Source organism: Phycodurus eques, chromosome 19, assembly GCF_024500275.1.
Source record: "Phycodurus eques isolate BA_2022a chromosome 19, UOR_Pequ_1.1, whole genome shotgun sequence".
NCBI lineage: Eukaryota > Metazoa > Chordata > Actinopteri > Syngnathiformes > Syngnathidae > Phycodurus > Phycodurus eques.
In genome coordinates, this window is record NC_084543.1 from 6,032,027 (window position 1) to 6,052,246 (window position 20,220).

At 40.1% G+C, this 20,220-nt stretch overlaps 2 protein-coding genes across 3 annotated transcripts in view; one reads left to right on the forward strand and one right to left on the reverse strand.

Annotated features, from left to right (window-relative positions):
• Positions 1–19,393, reverse strand: LOC133395241 (transient receptor potential cation channel subfamily M member 4-like). Its single transcript, XM_061664001.1, has 28 exons — positions 19,102–19,393; positions 17,485–17,546; positions 17,218–17,395; positions 16,188–16,368; positions 15,153–15,322; positions 14,705–14,882; positions 13,838–13,902; positions 13,500–13,733; positions 11,834–11,936; positions 11,626–11,747; positions 11,205–11,486; positions 11,004–11,105; positions 9,930–10,058; positions 9,694–9,823; positions 9,339–9,484; positions 9,142–9,254; positions 8,543–8,656; positions 7,960–8,009; positions 7,636–7,874; positions 5,714–5,829; positions 4,435–4,567; positions 4,174–4,348; positions 3,008–3,173; positions 2,671–2,852; positions 2,456–2,588; positions 1,878–1,950; positions 526–619; positions 1–420 (listed from the first exon to the last, which is right to left on the reverse strand). The coding sequence occupies exons 1-28, from the start codon at positions 19,162–19,164 to the stop codon at positions 389–391; spliced, it is 3,765 nt and encodes a 1,254-aa protein (XP_061519985.1). The 5' UTR covers positions 19,165–19,393; the 3' UTR covers positions 1–388.
• Positions 18,507–20,220, forward strand: part of si:dkey-94f20.4 (synembryn-A) — a 16,256-nt gene continuing 14,542 nt past the window's right edge. Inside the window, exon 1 of one of the 2 annotated variants that reach the window (XM_061664003.1) lies at positions 18,507–19,347. The gene's annotated coding sequence lies outside the window, so the exon portion shown is untranslated. The remainder of the gene's footprint in view (positions 19,348–20,220) is intronic. The other variant, XM_061664002.1, reaches the window with a different exon arrangement.

Consider the following 20,220-nt stretch of genomic DNA (forward strand, 5'->3'; position numbering starts at 1 on the left):
CATAGTTAAAAAAGTAAAAGTAGACAATCGATTCCTTAAGTGTAAATCTATCAACAAAATAAAGTGACAACATACATATTCAGCATCAAATGTGAATTAACATGCAATACATTCAGCCCCCCCCCGTGTCACACCATATTTAGTTAGTGTTAAATATATACATTATCCAGTGGTAGACTATAAATATAGTTTGGCATTTGAATAGCAAACATTGCACTTGAAGAAAAAAAAAAAAAGGTAAAAAAAAAACGTACAAGTATTACATTCAATCCTGTAACAATGTAGGGATGACTCCTTTTCCTCTTCGTACTGAGGGCAGTCATAATATAGTCTGGCAGGCAAAAGGGAAAAATGTCTTTTATTGACCCCCTCCCCACCTACAGCTGCGTCAAGAACCAGAAGATGATGGCGTGAATGAATCTGTGTAAAAAAAAAAATAAAAAATAAGAGTGAGGTTAAAAAAAACCACAAAAGGGTGGTAATACAAGTAGTAGTAGTATTAACTAGTACAATTTCAGGAAGTACCTCTCAGTGTTGGGGGAGGCCGAGGAGGTTTGAATGAGCTACCTTGGGCCAAAGTATCGACAATCCAGCTCAGCGCACTGGAGCAATACTCCATCTGTGAGGCAGTAACATCGATGAAGACAACTGAATCAATCATCACGTAAGATAATATCAGTAATGTGTTTTTTGATAACATGATGAAAAATTGTTTTAAAAGGCAAGGTACTGTGGTGTCAATTTTATTTCTGGATTCCAGTGTCATTACACTTGCTGTAAAACCAAAACAAGGTCCGTGAGGAAAATGTGAATAGATCAGCTCATCTCCTCTGCAGAGGGTGAAAGTCAATGCCACCGAATAAAGAATCAGTCATGATAACACAATGATTCACAAATAGCTAGACAACTAGTCATACAACAACCGGAGGAAGCATACCTAGTAAAATTAGACTTGCATAATCATTGTTATGACACCATTACAAAAGGATCCAGGCATGAACAATCAAAAAACGGTATTGTCGAAAATGACATGATAGTATGTACCATATAAAAGCCTGTGTTGTCCACTGTTCTTCAGTCTCAGTCGGGAGATGCTCATGAATTTCTGTTCTCCGTTTGAGAATAATTTTTTTTGTGGCAAGTACTGCTCGGACTCCAGATCTTTTTTCCATGTTGTTGGACTTTGACCATTTTTCAGCTCCAAGCAAGGGACTTAAGAAATTTGAGTTGAATTTAGAAATTTGATATTGGAAAATGTGTCCACTTAGTCCATTTTTAGTAATGCTCTATAGTTTGGATTAAGGTGTTGTGCGTGAAGGACGGGACTGGAACACAACCTTTGGTGTCCCTGCCACCCTGAACTCAGTTGTTTTCCCTGACATCACTACTGTTGATCATTAGGCGTCCTCATGATGTCAAAATGTGAACGGCAAGATGAAGAAGAGGACTGCTTTAAATGCCATTTCTAAATGAATCAGGAAATGTATTAGCAATTTATGGATGCAACATGTGTTTTGAATTTTGTCGTGCAGCTCCTTATCGGAGAGCAGCTAGTTGTGCAAAAACTCCCGAAACATTGATTGATTGTCTGGACGTTCGAATGTTTAGAGAAGATCAAATTAAGTTCACACCCAAAGGTTGTAGTGCATTTTAGGTACATTGTGATATTTCACCCAAAAGGCCAATATCCCTAACTTTTTGTGATTATTGTATTTCAGCACACAAAAGCTACTTCTTTTTATATCCTTATATTACCATTTAAGACATCAACAAGGTGTTATTAAGATTATCTTCCACAAATACAAACCGCTAAGGTGTTTTGCATGAGTCACAATAACAAGGTACAACTTAAATAAACTTCACAATTGTAATTTTACCTCACTCTCCAATGTCCTAAGCCTGTGGTCAAAGTCTCTGCTTTCGCTCAGATGCTTCATCACACCGTCCACCCTACAGAAAAAGCCATTTGCCTCCATTTTAACTGATTTAACACTTGTTGGTGCAGCGATGTAAAACATCATAAGGTTTATAATGTATTGGTAAGCTCATTCAGGTATGAGGGGCAACATACTGCATTAGCAACAACTAACTACTGCACCACTACAATCACAATAATATATATGTTGATTTAATATAGCAAATATTTCATTCCATCTTTTCATGGGACAACACTTAAGGGATGACACTTTGCTACGACGTAAAGTGGTCAAATGTACAGCTTGTATAAATGTGTAAATTTACTGTCCCCTCAAAAAACCTCAACACAAAGTCATTCATGTTTAAAACACTGGCAACAAAAGCGAGTACACCACTAAGTGAAAATGTCCAAATTGTGCCCAAAGTGGCAATATTTTGTGTGGCCACCATTATAATGTTAAATCATCTATAAACTTATCCAAGTCTCCTAGAAATTATTTCAGTCATTTTAACTAACAAATAAAAAGCCTGTCCTCACTTGGCAGACATGCGCTTGAGCCTCTCTGAGTCGCTGCTCTTCTGGATCTTGTTTTGAGTGGTCAGGAAGTCCTCCTTCTGAATGGTTTCCCACGTCATAAGCCTGTTTGCTGCCTTCCCTTTTAGCTCCAACACTGGTGGGACACAAACAGAAACAGCCGTTCACCCTCGCCAACTTTGCAAGGACCCATCTTAAACACGAGAGAAAACACTGACCGAAGTGGTGGATCTTGACGGAGGACACCTTGCGTATGTTCCTCTTGATGAAGAGGTTGATGTGAGAGATGATGATGAAGGGCGGCGCCAGCGAGGGGCGCGAGTGGTACTGAACGATGAGGTTGTACCGCTGGAACTTCCAATAAATGTCGCTGTTTGCCTGCACCTCATTGAAGGTGTAACTGCACAGACAAACCAGTGCAGCAGTGGTGAAAGTTAAGAATTAGTAGTTATGTTTTACTGGCACTAGGGGTCTCTAAGTAAAGAGTAAGGGGTCTCTGGACCTAAAAAGTTGGAGAACTCCTGATTTATGAGACATCGGTGAAGACATGTTTACCTAAACATGGCGATGAGAAGATTGATGAGCAGAATGTTGGTGACCAGCAGATAAATAACCAGCAGGATTACCACCAGCCAGTTACTGTACGTAATTCGACACGGCTCTGCACCGCCGTCAATCAGGGTTACATTGTTGGTGCACGGCATGTCCCAGTCTTTCCCCACTAGGAGTAATGCAGATGAGAGAAAATCAGTCGGAAAAACTCATCAGTGAAAGAAATCTAAATGCTATAATTTCTTTGGGATCCAAGAGAAGAAATTGCGATGAGATTAGATAAGGATGGTAAATGGAAACATTTTTATGCCAAATCCAAATGAAATGTTTGATATTACAGTTTCTAACCATGTATTCACATGCTACAATCGGATACCAGTCACAACAGTCGAGTCAGGGTCTCCCAGTGTTTCGTTCCCACACTGCAAAACGTCTGACATGAGGAAATTATGAGTATTACTTAATTTAACCAAAATTATTGACTTGGAAAAAATAAAATTTGACTTGGCAAGAATTTTTAAAACTGGTAACCATGCATGCACTTGCCTTTTTTTTAAAAAAAAAAAGGTCTTAAAACTTGATTTTCTTTTTTTTATATATTATCTACAGTACACCAATAGAATTGTTGAATTTCTTAAGTTAAATTTACTGATAACCAGTAATAAAATATCCATAAGTTATAAGTGTATAAAACATGCACATTTTTCTTTACTTTCATTGTACACTTACACTGAATAAGTTTATTTTTGTACAGTATTCATATGTATATTTACTTGTATCTAAGAATCCATACTGAGGTGAGACTGATTTTATAAACCCCACTGTATTTTCTGATCTCACATGTACAACATTTTCTTATGTAAATAATGTAAAATGTTCCATTTTAAATGTAAATGCATAGCAATTTGTGTACAAATGTCGAAGAGGTTTCTCGCAAAACAGTAATGGGGTAACTATGAATAATCTTTTATTATATACATGAACTTTAATCTTATCAAACAAATTTAGATTGTTACATCAAAAAAAATGTAGAAAGGAAATTATACACAACCAAACAAATGGAAAAAAAAAAACAATTATCATTATTTTTATTTATTAATGTAAATTATCATTACTTAAACCACAAACTCTTTAAGTAAACAGCGGCCAATGTACACATACGCCCATACCGTCCATTTCTTCGACGGGGATCTGTCCGAAAATGTGCAAGTACGGCCTGTAGAAAACCCGACGGAAGATGCGGTCAAGTTGGGGGTCGTAGGAATACAGCAAAGCTTGGTTGGCCACACCGTAGGCCATAAGCCAGATCCCCAGGAAGAAGAGGAAGAAGAAGACATCCTTCATCTGAACAACACACCAACATTTAAAAAAGGTGAGAAATACTCATTAAGTACATTCGAGGTGTCTTTTGTCCCTTTTTTTCCCCTCACCATCTTCCCCACTATGATGATTTTAGGTCCCAGCTGTTTGTGAATGGCAAAGATGTGAATGAGGCGGAGTGTGAAGACCATGTAGTCCACACACAAGACATCTCGGCCGAGTTCATAGGACCAGTTGAACATCCTGAAACGCAGGCAGACTGCATTAAAAACTATGTGCTACCGACGCCCTGTAGTGCTCAATTGTCATGGCTTCTCTACAGTGAATCCCAACTTCTCCATGAGTGTACACGTGCAGTGTGAAATCGCCTCCAAACCACGTGGCTAGCTAACATTAACTAAAACACTTACCCGTGACTCTATTTTGTTATTTATTCAGCTAATGTGGCTAGCTAACATTAGCTAATGTCTATGTTTACAGATACACTTGCATAATAACAGTTTACCCGTGACTAGTCCATATTATTTTGAAAACTAAAATCTCGCCGCATGAGCACAGAAGTGGCATGAATGGAGAGGTGCGGAAAATTATCCAATTTCACTTAATTAGGCCCAATAACATAATTTATTTACAACAAGATCTTCGTATCTTCGTTCATTCATCTATGCAAGCGATGTGTAATGACGGGTATAACAATGAGATAGAAATGCTTAATAAGTGTTGGTAACACTGCTCATTACAGACTGTGAATTTGGACAAGGAGTGTATAGATTATCCTCTCACCTGACAAGACATTGTTTACATAGATGTGTACCTGTCAAGATAGCATGTCAACTGGTGTTATTCTAACCTAACAAGAGCAAGTGTTTACAGTGGTTACAATATCTACCCAACTGGAAAAGACTGACGTACAATCATGTTTGCTCGTCTTTATCTGTCATTTAAAATCACACCTGTCGAGCAGGGTTGCGTATAGGCGCGGAGCCAAGACAGAAGCGGGCCTGAGAGTCTGAAAATGCGTCAACTTCGTACAAGGCTGCCAAGAACTGGAGTGGCAGAGACATTACAAAATGTGACAGCGTTAAAGCAATGGCACAGGTGGGAAGGCTCATTAACCATAGAAACAATTTAAAAATTAAATAACGCTATTTTTATTCACTTGCAGTATTTTGCCTTTTTCTTAACTGATCAATTCATGACAGATGAGCCATGGTATTTGTTTCAAATAATATTTTAACTCTTTGTGCAGGGAGATTTAAAAAAATAAATAAAATCTTGGGTGTTTGGTGGTGTCCTGTGTGATATTTCTCTAATGTAAAATATGTGTCTTAGCTCTATAATAAAGGTTGGGAAACACCTCAGTGGTAACACATGAGGATGAGCCATTACCTGCAAACTAGTCCAATGATGAACAGAATAATGGCAGTGAGATCACATTTGTTCCACACATCCTGAATGTACACTCTGAGTCTCTGGCGCAAAGTCATTGTCCCTAAAAAGAAGGTCTTGGAAGAAAAAACAAGATCGGTAAAAGTCAAAGCATAAATTGTAATGTCAATGCATGTATACTAGGGGTGTCCAAGCTATTTCCACTGATTGCCACATACAGAAATATGGAAGAGGTGGTGGTGCTAAAGGTGTGTTAAAAACTAATTCAATATGTTGTACATTATATGACATTATGCAGTAAAACATCCATCCATCCATTTTCTGCTCCGCTTATCCTCACAAGGGCCGTGGGAACTATCATCGGGCAGGAGGCAGGGTACACAACCTGAACTGGTTGCCAGCCAATTGCAGGGCACATATAAACAAACAACCATTCGCACTCACGTTCACACCTACGGGCAATTTAGAGTCTTCAATTAACCTACCACGCATGTTTTTGAGATGTGGGAGGAAACCGGAGTGCCCGGAGAAAACCCACGCGAGCACGGGGAGAACATACAAACTCCACCCAGGAAGGGCCGGGGATTGAACCCAGGTCCTCAGAACTGTGAGACAGACGCTCAAACCTGCCCTCCACCGTGCCGCCGCAGTTAAACGTGTTTAAAGAAAACAAAACAAAGAAAATCTAAATCTCAATTTGCTTTTATCAGTGACAAAGCTATTTGTTAGTTTGTTATTCTAAACAGCTGCCCCAAAACTGTGGAGCCCTTTACTAACTTTCTGAGGTTTTTAGAGTCAGTCAAAAGATTTTACAAATGACTTGAAGACCTTGCTTTTTAACCAGGCATTTAAATCGTTTTAATCTGTGATCAGTTTTGTTCAGCCTCTATTTTGTTTTATGTGGCTTTTTGTCTGTGAACGTTGCAATATAAATACATTTTGCATGCATTCTTGCTTGCCTGCTATTTCAGAAGCAAAGTTATTAGTAGCAGTGTGATACCTAAACAAATAATTTAAACAAATGAGTGATATCTTGTAAGATTGAACTTAAAACATGTTTTAAAAAATGATAAGTGTGATATATTAGAACATCGGAATGTATGAGCAATTTTAAATTGTGTGACAAATTTATTAAACGAGAATTTAAAAGAAATAAAAATAAAAAAGTGTTCTCGCTTTCAACATTTGGACTTTTTCTTGTAACCGTTTGATGCGGGCCAGGTTTAATCTAATTACAAGGAACTCCTGCTATTTGCGGGGATAGGGATCAAGCTCTGCCGCGACTAGTGAAAATCCACAAATAATTGACTTCTCGAAAGGGGTTTTGTAATTGCATATAGATGTCACAAGATGGCATCAAAGCACTTAAAATGGAGAGGATCATAAAAGCATTCACACCATGCATCTAGCATGTGCACAATCCCGAACAAGTGTTACATAAATGACTGTATTTAGTAGTTATATTATTCAACACAAACAAAGCTCCTTCGCATGAGACTCATCAATAGTATTCGATAGCATACTGGAGTAACTCTAGCATACACTGACGTGACATCACACACTGGCAAATATGCCCACTAGCACTTCACATAAATGCTATTAAGTCATCAAACGCAACTTTAAACTTTTGTGAATAAATGTGAGGGAATACAAGCAAATTGTAACAGCAAAGTCGTCTACACAACCTATTAGTAGTGGTGAGAGAAGCAGAAAGATATTTACGAATAACGGAGGATAGGTTTTATTAAAAAAAATAATTTAAAAAAAACCTGAATACGCGGTGATTCACTGTAATACAATTATGTGTTATGTGCCAATGAAAAACGTAATGTGCCAATGAAAAACGTGCAGCAGACCACAAATGGCCACTGGTTAGGACTTGGGACACCCCTGATGTATACAAATCATCTCGCTTCAATTACCTCTCGTATCTCCTCACACACCATGGTGAACACCCAGAAATAAAGCACCAGCTCGGTTATGGCCGGACCCGCAGGTGGTGGCGGCTTGAAATCCACCAGCAGCACGTAGGCGAAAAGCAGCAAAAAGAGGAAGTACATGAGGACGTTTCCCAAAAAGGAGGTGACTGGCGCAAACCAGAACTGACGCCATCTCGACACAATGAACGGCCGCTCGGGAGCTTTAGGCGAGCGCTGTATGCCTAGACAAAAAGAGACGCTGACGTCATTGGCTCATAGCCTGAATCAGCAATTAGGTCGGTATTTACAGTAGAAGTAATGACTCACCTCTGATGGTAGCCGTCCTGGGAGAGTATACTCCTTGTGAGTCTGCTTCACTGGAAGTGCAACCGCAAAAAAAATATTTCAGTCAAGTGAAAGGCATAACCGTCAAATGCGATAAATTGGAACCTGCTATTTCGAGATTCGCCTTCCACAGCCTGCTAATTCGCAAATTGTTTCAGAGGTACACTGTACTTGTCTGTGCCAGAAATCGTTGCTACATTGCAGACATCTGCGGTTTATAGTGATGGTTTTATGGGAATTTACAGCTTTTTTAAATTTTATTTTAAATACAGTTTAGTATTGAGAAATATGTCTAATTTGTATTGAGATCTTGAACATTCAGGAGAAGCTAAAACTCCTGGATATGCTTCAAGAAGGGTGGACTTACTCCATACCTAAAGCATTACTGCCACCTAGTTGTATTCAGAGAACACTTCGATACTGTACATACTATTTTCTATGAATGTTATGCTTGCGATTTTTGTGTGTGCTCAAATATTATTGTATACCATCTCTCCAAATTGCGTATTTTCAACGACTGGAATGTCTCCCTCGCCATGAACAGCGGTTCTCTGTATATGATTACATGTGCTTAATGTCGGCAAAGGAGAAGACGGTGGTGCCATAAAGGCTGTCTTCCCGGCCAACGCCGTCCTCGCTGGGCTTCACTTCCTTCTCCTGCTGTTGGTCATCTGGTGTCCTGCAAGGTGGAGTGGAGTAAGTAGAGTGACATCATACCAACCCACCAATGAATTCAACTACGAAGAGCAATACAAGGGGCGTTTTAATGTGTATTGAATAGTTTTCTTATTATTTATTTCTTGTGTTTTGATTGTTTTGTAGATTTATGTTACGTGAGCGTCATTGAGGTATGCAAGTGAGCAGGAGACTGCATTTAACTTTCCTTGGGGATTAATAAAGTTGACATCTATAAAAAGGAGAAGGACGGTGAATCATTTTGGCTTCTTTCAATTCTATTCACACGGTTGCACAGGAAGTAGGTAGCAGTTGACAGTCAAAGTTACAAAGTAAAAAATAAATAAATAAAAAGAAATATGGTACAGATCAGTTATTTTGGTAATCTTTACTGGATTCTTCTTTGATTTTTAGACTATTTTTATGGAAAATTCAGGTCACATTCCAAGTTGTTTGGCAGGCGGAAACTAAAAAGGGAGTTGATGTCACCTGAAAGAGATCAAGTTCGTGTAGCAGAGGACAGGGCAGAAGAAGGTGAGCAGTAGTTTCCACACCTCAGTGTTCCTCTTCATGTCACCCCACCAGATCTGGGACAACAGAGACTGTAGGGAGAAAAGACTCTATTGACTACAGGCCAAACGATCTGTCTATTTGAAAGTGAGCGCCGGGGAAACAAAGCAAGCTACCTGCACTCCATCATGGCTGAAGAAAAGGCGCGCATCCGCACCCATTCCCATTTGGAGGCAGGTGGTGCCGCCCCAGACCGGGGATTTGCGGATCAGCAGGGTGAAGGAGCGACTCTCATTGCTACGGTAACAAGAACTGAAGATATCTGAAATTCCGAAAATAAACAATAAGGCAAAAGTATATAAAATATACAATAATCACAAAAATTTCAGATATTTGGCTTTCAGGTGAAATTATATTAGAGAAGGTCAAAGTGCATTTTAGGTACATCCTGAAATTTTACCCTAAAGCCCATTATCCCTAACTTTTTGTGAATAGTCTATGAGTCCAGTAGGAACAGATTCCTGCTTTTACCGTGTGCCAGGTTCTCAAATTTCTGGGCCAACTCTTTCATGGATAGTTTGTTTTCAGTCTCAGCTTCCAGTTTAGAAAGTTCCCTCAGCATCTTACAGCCACTCAGAGCGCTCAGTACCGATTCGCCTGCCTGGGGGAAAAAAAGGGAAAAAAAAGTCTTTCAAATTAGACAGTGACATTTTTGAGAGTGTTTTGTTGAATTAAATGAGTCAATTTCTCTCAGTTTGTAAAGCTACCATCTCCCAGAAGAAAGTGGCCATCTCGCTGCGGTTCTGGAGGACGGCCCAGATGAAGAGCGATGCCCATGGGAAGAGGCAGCGCTTCTCACGATACAAACAGTCTCCACGCAGCAGCTTACTGGCACGCTGGCAAGAGAGCAAACAGGTTGGTGATAAACGTATAGATACGCTGAAGACCTGTTTCTCGGGGGGGGGATACGCACATGGAAATCCATGCTATAGAGTGACCATGTAAAAAAACATTTTCTACAAAAATGCAGATTTCCACAAGATAGTGAGGATTTCTGCAAAAGACAAGCTGATGCGTTCTACAAAACAATTGTAGCGTGGCTGCAGTGGGCGAACCGTGATATAGCAGGGAACACTAATTCAGAGGTGGGTAGTAACCTGCTAAATGTATTCAGTTATATTTAAGTTTTTGTTAATATAAATTGTACTTTTTACAGTAGTTTTAATGCAACATACATTTGACTATTACTTGGAATAATTTTGTTCAGAATAGACAGTACTTTTACTCCATTAGATCGAGCTACATTTCGCTTGCCATTTTATTTTCATTATTATTCAATTCATCGATATGTTTTAGTTTGTCAGAGAGACTTCTGCCTTGGGCGCTGTTACATGATGACTCTGTTTCACCAATCCAATGGAAGTACTAGTGACATTTGACTTGCTTTGACCAATCAAACCGAGCCAGGCCATCATGAAAGCTGGTTAAAAAAAAAAAAGAAAAAAAAAAAAGAAATAGTTACATCATCTCTGTATGTAATCTTGTAATCTAAGGCTGAGTGAGGATAAGCGGAATGGAAGATGAATGAATGAGCCAAGTCCGCTGTTTTTCAATTTCTGGCAGAATTATTGTTTTAGTTAAAAGTGATACTGTTGGGCAATATCTGAATTTGCACATTTCTGTTTTATATTGTTGTCTAATTGCCGTTCAGGCGTTTATATAAAAGAAAAAAAAAGAAAAAAAAAAGTTTAAAAAGTTAGGACTCTACCCAACTCTGGTCATATTGTAGGGAGTACAAGAATACCCTCATACTCTCTCTCTCAAGAAAAAAAAAAAAATACCCTCATTGCCCTCCTCTTGGACGTGATCTGTTCCAAATCCAAGGGGGAATAATAGAATGGCTGGCAGACATCACCCATTAACAGTTCTAGCACTCTTGACACCTGTGAAGAAAAGAAAATGGGTGACGCAAAATAAATAATGATGATCAACACACATTTAAAACTTTCCAGAACAAGTAAAGAAAAAAACACATAAATCACCTCAAAAAGGCTGAGCTCGGTCACTGGTCCACTGTGGATTTTCTCGGCTGCACTTTTGCTGGCAGTGTCCTGCAGGTGTGACGGTGTACCGAGTCTCTCCAGCAGGCGGCGCTGGAGTAGCTGGTAGAGAAGTGTCCCGTCAGCCACTGATCTGTAGAGACTTTCCAGCCGGCCATAGGTCAGGTAGTCCAGAATGTTTAGACCATTCTCGGTGAAGAGGCGCACAAACTGAGGCTTGTCGTTGACCAGGGCGTCGGTCATTGAGTCCTCCAGGTCTTCATACTGTTTGATCATTGGAAGGTATTGGACGCAAGCAATTTTTGGACCGAGGGACTTGCTTGGCTCAAACTTATGAAGGAATCGTGTTATGCTTTGACGTGTTATGCTTCTCCCGTGGAGAAGTACTGCCTTTTCCACTCACCCTCCACTGGATATCTCCGTTAAAGAGTTCGCTTTTGGCGATGTCGACCCTGTTCCACGTGACTGCCAGCTTCAGTTCTTCATTGTACGGGCTGTGGTCGACTGACACGCGCTGCTTCGATGCTGAGAAGTCACACAGCAATTTGAGTCACGCTGCCTCCTGAAACATGGCTCATTTTCTTCATGTAGAGTGAATATTTATACTATACCTCCCACCAGAGCTTTTAGCAGCACTGTGTCAAAGTCGTTGGGGCCCTCCTGCTCTCCGTGGTAGATGGTGATCAAGTCTTTGTTTTGGTATATGCTCAGAGCCTGGGGAGGTCACCAGGGAGGAGAGAGGGTACACATTATGAGCATAATACTCAATGGAGGATAAAACATGTTTAAAAGCCAAACTAGCTTAAACCTGCTAAAACTAACAACAGTACAGGATGGAATTTTCACATAGCTGTGACTGGTTAATAACATACAGCAACTATTGTAAGTAAGTGACTGTTATTAAGTAACCAAGTAAGTTGTGAAGGGTACCATAAAAGCAATCAGTACTTCAACGCTTTTTGGCACCTTTTCGTTGGGGTCACAACCACAGTTGCGTAGTATCAAAGGCGGCGGTAGAAAAACTGCATAAAAGCTGTGACGACACTGTAACTCTAACACTTTTGGGGGATCATTTCATTAGAGTACCAACTGCAAAGGTAGGATATCTTGACTGGAGCTGGAGCGACTGCACCTTTGCATTTCCAATGTCAGAAGTTAAGTAGGGCACCAAAATACCGGATCAGTATTACATTGCATGGGGTACCAAAAACAGTACTATAATCCACACGACAAATATACTTAGGAGTGTCATAGTATCAAATATTGGCATTTCTAAACTGTTTGTTTTTCATTTTCAACAGCCTTGGAGCGACAGTGTTCAGTCAACACAGTTGCACATGAGGAAAAAAATTAAAGGGGCCAGTGTATCGAGGGGCGTCTTGTGAGCATGCATGCCCCTCTGCAAATTGCTTGGCAACATGCCATGTGTGTTATGAAATATCCTGTCTATGTTCTGATGGAATTTTGAGCCCAGTGGCTTTAAAAGAAAGGTCAAACAAAACTCTGAGATCATCTATTGTAATATTTCAAGACCCATGGGAAGAGACCAGGGCTGGGCAAACCTTTGTGGAATTCAATAAAAGTCAATGTTCATTATTATGATTGTTTTATTATTTATATGCATGTTATTATCAATGTATACACATTTGCTTGTTTTAAATAAAGATTAAAATACGAGTTCAGAATTATTATTGAAATGAAGTATTTACATAAGATAAATTTTGTGGAATCAATAATTTAATATTTTATTAATTGGCTCATTTATTATAATACAGTTCTGTTGATAAAATAATCTGTTTTTATTTTATTATTCATAAAAAATTAGTTAAAATATTCTAATAGTAACGTTTAAATTAAATAATGACCTTATTTATAATTGTTTATTGTAATAAAATAATCCATCTTCATTTATTATTAATTTAATTATAATCAGCCAATCATTTCAAAATATAAATATTTTTACTTTACTATTTTTATATTTCATGTAAATTAGTTACTTTAAATCAAATAATTCACTCACTTTTTATTTATTATTAGCTTAATTACCATCAACAGTCAAATGTTATGTTTATATGTTTTGCGTTTATTTACAATAAACCAATTAATTAATATGAACAGGATAAATTTAAAAAAAACAATACATTTGAATTCACCATATTTTGCACAAAAACAGCTAAAATAATGTTCCACCCTTACCGCAGGGCCCTCCCTACTTGCTGCATGTCAAAAAAAAAAAAAAAAAAAAAACACAGGTGTGACAAGAGGTGGCGCACTTACACGCTCGACAAGTTTGTCCGTCTCCGCTTCCGAGGGAAAGTATTTGCGAACCCGTTCTGCCACTCTGTCTTTCAAGTCCACGCTGGGACCCGCCTCACAGTCACCCTCACCGGAAGACGGGACGACCGGCGCAGACGACAAGTTCTTCACAATGTCACTCAGGAAGTCGGCCGTGCCTCCTGAGCCCGCCAGAACCAACCAGGGCATGGAGTTCTTCAGAGAGAGATCAACTCTCTGGCACAAAAGGAAATAGGGACACATTTCTTGAGGCTGTGCATGTTTTTTTTTTTGTAGCACTCTTGAAAGTGAATGACAATACGGTTCTGACAAAGCTTTACCTCCAGTAGACGGGCGTCTCCTGAGACCAGCATGCAAAGGACTGGGATGTCAATACTTCCACTGCCTAAAAACAAACAAACAATAAATTTAAAAAGACAGTAGCAATATTCTGATCTTATTAATAATACAAGTGTATACCGTGTGGGTGAATATAGCTGCTGAGACAATTAAATTTCCCTCATGGGATGAATACAGTCGCTATACAAAGTCTACATGTTCAAATGCCAGGTTGTGACATAAAATTGAGACCAAGATAAATCATTTCAAAACTTTTTCCACCATTAATGTGGCTCATAAACTGTATAACTCATTTGCATTTTTATTTTGATCATTTCGACGGGAAGTGAAATAAAAGCCGAAAACAATGTGGTTGCTCAAGTGAGCGTACCCTCATAACTGGGATGTGGCTGTGTTGAGAATGAACCAATTGCATGATGATCATTGCACTCATTTCTTTTTGTCAGGCAAGAGTTAAAGCAGTTTAGACATCTTGTTCATTTTTGCTACTGCGCTCAGCTTGATTTTACATGTCGAGGAGCAATGTGTCAAATGCATGCTGGGGCATGTAACGGCTGCCAGTAGATACCAAAGGATCATCACATGCCTTAAGTTCACGAATGAACACAAGAGAGTTAAAACAGTGCTAAATAAATGCTGCATAACTTCTTATGATCGTTAGGGTAACGCGTCAGGGAGTGAAATCTGTGCTTTCTCATAATGTAGATTATATTGGTGTAAAAATACTTGCAATGATAATAATAGCATGGGGAAACTATAAACAATGGAAGAAGCTGACCATCGGCTCACAGACAGAATGTAAAAATCAGCCCAACACAATGGGTTGCATCGCAAACAAAAGCAATTACCCCAAATGCCTGTGCGCTGGTGGGAGATGTAGTCCTCCAGTTTGGCCCTGAAGACCGTTTCACCACCTCTGCGTCCCATGCTGCCGTCATCCACCAGCAGAAAAGCCTGGTAGTTGTTATCCAGGCAGCACGAGTCCCGGGTTGTGTTGTGGACATAATACTTGGCAGGAAAACTGCCCTTCAAGGAGAAGAATCAAGGGAAAGGTTCGTGGCAGGTGTTCTTTGATTAAAGGTCAAGAAACTCTGTTTAGTAGATACCAAGATGGATAACATAGACAAAAGTATCGGGACAGCTAAAGGAACTGAAAACGGAGGAAACTATTTTTTTTAATGAGTAGTGAATTTGTCCGAAATATCTTGGTAAAGTGAAGAATCAAGAACTGGGGCTTCAATAAGACTTTCTTACAAATACAAAAACAAGGTTGCGGTGCGCCAGTGAGGGGATAACCTGTGCATTGACCAGCTGCTGCCGGTTGTGGACGAGGCCCCAGGGAGCGACGCCCAGAGCCACCACCTTGTTGAGGGAGACCGAAGAGGCTGCAGTGGCGTGATCCCTCACCGCCTCTCCGACACACCTGCCGACGCCTTCCCGCAAGCCCGCTGTCACGATCCAAGCTCCTAAAGAGGTGCAAAAGTGTCGCTCCACTGATTCGGGATTCGCAGCAGAGAGGAAGATGCAGTGTTCATAATCGTCGCTGTCGGGCAGAAACCCCGGATGTCCAAATATGGTCAATTTCATATTTTTTCACAATTTATACTATTGTTCTGTTATTTTAAGTGTTGAAAAAAGCTTGAGAACAAATCTCTCTTCAACTGAAATATCGTAAACCACCTTTCCTCACTCTGCAAGAGTCATGTGGCATTCTCTCACCTCAAGATTGGAAGTCTAGGTGTTTTGGTTTTTTTCTGACAGCGAGAAGTGAAAATAGTTAGGTTACATCAATTAGAGTAAGCCTGTTTTGTTAGAAATTGATGGCTGTAATGCTTCAGTGGAAATGGAAGTGTGCCAACCACAAAGACTAAGTAGAGATGCCTTTTTTTCCCCCTTAAAAGTAATTATTTTGGCGTATGTGAGGATTCCGCCTGACAGCAATTTTTTAAAATGTAGTCTCAATGAAGTTTTTTTTTTTTTTTTAATTCAGTAAACAAAAGAAACTATGTCATGTTTCTTGGATTAAATAATTTCCGAGAGCAAAGCTGTCAGAAATGACTTCAGATGACAGGAGAACACTTGTGTGCCACCTGTACTTGGCAAGCTAGTCAGGAAGAAAAGGCCATTGTCGTTCCAAATTTAGGATCACGTCGCCAAGGAGGTCCTAAATTTAATGCCGCTGCCTAGTTTTTCCATGTACAGAAAGACTTTTCACATGATCTTCAGAAAACACATTGGGAAAAGTCTGAGCTACGAGTCCTCAATGCAGCAGTGATTATAGTGTCCCTCACGTCCTTAAATAACACAACTTGGTTTGCAGAATGTTTTTACCTGTGCTTTGTGAGGCTTTTACCAGACCCTGCCTGAGGACCTCCCTCACCCACGTCTTCACTTTCGTCCTGCCTTCGCCACCGACTACCGACACCACCAGGTTGGGAGCAGGCAGACCCCAGTGGGTCGTCATCAGGGTGTAGACCATCGACGGCGGTGTGTCCCATGACAGCCGCAAGAACTGCAGTGCAGGGACAAAATATGCTTAATCTTTTGTGCAGTGGTTTTCAAACTGCAAGCCGTAGCTTCTGGATAGGCAAAATAATTTCTGAAATGATTACTTTGAAAAGTGCATAACTAGATATGGGGCAAATTAAGAGCTCTACGATTGTAAGGCGTCATTACATAAATCTGACATGTCTGTCTGAATAAAGTTGTTTTGTTTTTAGAACAAAAGACATTATGTGAATAAATTCCTAGTTTTTACAAGAGCAAAAGGTTTTTTACTCTCCCGTTTTTTGGGGGGGTTTTTTTAGATTAAGGTGTATTTTCCAAAATAAAATGTGTAATTCTATGAGAATAAAGTTGTATTTTAGAAATTCACCTGTTAAAATATGACTTTCTTCCTTTGTTAAACTTTGACTTTAATATCATAACATTATGACTATTTTGGGGAAAATACGACTTTATTCTCATAAGATTAACTTTTTTATCTATTAACATGTCTTTGCTCTTGACAACTTGTTTTTCTTGAAAAATATGACTATTCTCTTAACATTACAACTTTGTTTCGCTAAAAAAAGTTTAATTTGTTAGCGTAACATTTGTTTTTTTCTTTCCTCAAAAATAGGCAACTATTTAATTTGTTTGACATTGAAGAGTACACACCGTAGTTACCGTATGTGTAATTGGCATTAGGATTATTATGAGGAGGTCCTTGCAAAATTTCTGGTCCATGGAACCAAAACATTTGAGAAAAACTAAAGGTTTTAGTGCTAGGTGAATTTTGAAAAATATGTCCCCCCCCCTTAAAAATGGCCAGACGGGACACATTCATTAGTATTGATCAGAATGATAGAAAATGACCCACGTAGCTGTGCCTCTTGCTGGAGCCTGCAAACTGCAACTCTCCGAAGGCATCCGTCGGGTACTCAGAGGAGTGCTGGCCGCTGTCCCAGTGATTGACAATGGCCGTGCTGAAATAGTCGCCGAGAGCCACAGAGGCATGGGTATCTCTTGTCCCCCCACACTGGCACAATGCGCCATTGCTAAGAGAAACGGAGGAATTCGATGTCAATAAAAGCGCGTGGTGAGCCATCGATGGGGACTGTACTAAATTTCTTTACAGATGGCCTACCTGAAAGAATCTTCCACAAAGGTGGTGCAAATTCTTTTCTTGAAGATTTTTGGAATCCAGCTCTGGAAAACACATACAGACCCAACGTTTACTTCTGAGCATGATGGAGATGGAAACTCAAACCTTGGCACGTTGGCTTTAGGTCATAGAAAATAGCTGGTATGACACACTGGTGAGGCGTGCAGGGTTTAAACACTTGACTGTGACTTATGGCAAGAATGCTGCAGTTTGCCCCAGTGTGTGTATGTGGAGAGTGTGTGAAAGCTTGAGCTATGCGTGTCAACAGCATCATACAGTAAATTGCAAACTGTACCTCTTTTCAGTTCATAAATTCTAAAATATAATAATATTATTCATACTACTAATAATAATTTCACAGTGGCACAGTTCGAGTACAGAGTCCCTGTGCAGCGTTTGCATGTTCTCCCCATGTTTGCCGACGGTTTCCTCCAAGATTCCAAAAAGATGGACATCATTGAAGACTCGAAATCAGGGGTGTCAAAGTAATTTTTGGGGCGTGGGTCACATCATTGTTATAGTTTCCCCCAGACGGCCGTGAGGACTCACTGTGAAAATCATAAATCTACAACCACTTTATGATGTTATTCCATATACACAATTGTCCCTACATTTAATTATTATATCCAGAATGTCCATGAAGTCTTAATTTTCTGTCCACCTGGACAAATTCCGAAACAACCTATTTCACCAACAAGGTATTTGGAATACACAAAGGTTTACAGTATGAGTAAATATAATACGATAACTATACAGTGAGGCACAGTGTAAATAGCTTTTACTGTACTGTAGAAGGGGGGAAAAAATGATTACACAGAATTATTATTATGATTATTACTACAGCACATTCAAAGGAGTATTGGTACTATTAAGCGGAGCCATCGTGTTAACCAAGTTTCGACTGCAGTAACTAGTACAACAAAGGGCCGTGTTCGACTTTGCGGCTCAAATGAGTCCCACCGGGTGACAGCAACAGACGACAAGGGAACTCCAAGCCTGTCAAAGCAACATGGAACGCGGCCACTGTGATTCCACACTCGAGCGCTGCTTTGAAGTTGGACGAACACCGTGTCAACGTTTATCGCTCATTTTGAGTCTGTAGTGCGTTCAAAACTGGTCGTTTTCTAGTTTGGGCATCTTAAAAGGAAAGCCCCACACGGCGTTTGAGGCAATTGTCAGGTTAAAGTGACCCCCCCCCCCCCCCAAAAAAAAACACCTTGGCTCCGTGTAAATTCCGTCAGCCGCTGTTGTTATGCTAGCATGTTATACTATCAATCGGGTGCTAACTTCCGCCGCTTTGGAGTTTTAATTACCGCAGGAACAAAACAAACAAACAAAAAATAAACGATAACTGCCCAACTGTGTCACTTGGAAGCACGTTGGCCAAACGCTAGCGTCTGCCCGAATGTATTTGCGACGAAATTGTCCTTCGGTTTGATAAGGAAGGCGTAATCGTGTAAGTAAGACAAATCGTTTGTTGGGTGCTAGCAGAGGCGTGGACGCTCGTCCGACGCGGTATTGTGACTCACAAAGTTTAACCACTTTTAGTTCCTGCACAACAATTGCAAAACCTTTTTTTCTTTCTCTCTCTCCCCTCACCTGGTCCTTCTCAGCTTTGCTGTTTTTGTTTCCACCGTCTGTTGCGTCTCCAGTGTCTCTCATTGCTTGGTTTTTTTTTCCCCCCACTTCGATTCAGAGGCACATGCCAGGAAAAACAATCCACTCTGGGTTTTTTCTAACCATTATCCACTGACTATTTCCCCTTCCGATTTTATCACAGTTTCTCAGTCAGTCCAGCCGGTTTCGGATGGTGGAAGGAAGGTGCAGAGCAAGCAAAGCCCACAGGTGAGGGTGTGGTTGGGAGAGGCGAATACTGCACCTCCTCCAAACCTCCTAAATAGGAGTGGTCACTCACAGCCACATAAATGTCACACCTGATCCTGGATCTTGGGGAGCTTAGTTTATTATAGTACACTTCTGATGTTTGCCCTTGTTAAACGAAAGAGTCTTGGAGCCAACATTTGCGATCAATACATGCTGACATGTTTTAACAGCGAGAAGAATCTTGCACAAGACTAAAAATTACACACTGTCAAGCCTGGATTATATAGCCGAAGGGAAAAGTGCAGATACCTCACTCAGCACAATCACTTAGCACCAGAAGCCCATGTTGTGTCAAGAGTTCAATCAGAACATTAATATATTACTGTAGATACAATTAAATAATATAAGATTTCTTTCAAAGCATGATTAAAAATAGAGTTGCAGAGAGCATACATCCGTAACAAGTACCAGTCAAAACACAAAAGATGTTTTAAACATAACACAGAGGAGATGTCTTCCTTCCAATGTCCGTCTTATCTGCCGTATGTCCGTCTTATCTGCCGTATCCCTGGGGGTCGTTCACGTTCTTGGATTTGTCTTTTCCGCTCGTTTTGCTGATGTGGTATAAAGTGTTGGCCAGTATTTGGACATGGCAGGTGCCCAGCTTGCATCCAGCCTGGGCCGCACGCCTCGGACGAAGTAGTCTTACTGCCAAGCTGTTGGAAGGGGGGAGAAAGTCATGAATGGGATGAAAGAAAAATACATAATACCTAAATAAACATTTGAACTAGAACTTTATGGTGGTAGACAACCACGGGGCATCTGGAATTTTACACGCACAAGTGGCGGGTGTCTGCAACCAGCATGTTCGTAAATTTGTAAAAAAATGAATGC

Bases quoted from the DNA above. Each gene is read 5' to 3' on its own strand.
- LOC133395241 (XM_061664001.1), bottom strand. From the start codon at position 19,164: ATGAGAGACACTGGAGACGCAACAGACGGTGGAAACAAAAACAGCAAA. The intron at 17,396-17,484 runs GTAGGCCATCTG...CGTTTCTCTTAG, and splicing joins TTTGTGGAAGATTCTTTCAG to CAATGGCGCATTGTGCCAGT. The intron at 2,589-2,670 runs GTCAGTGTTTTC...GTGTCCCACCAG, and splicing joins CGTCAAGATCCACCACTTCG to TGTTGGAGCTAAAAGGGAAG.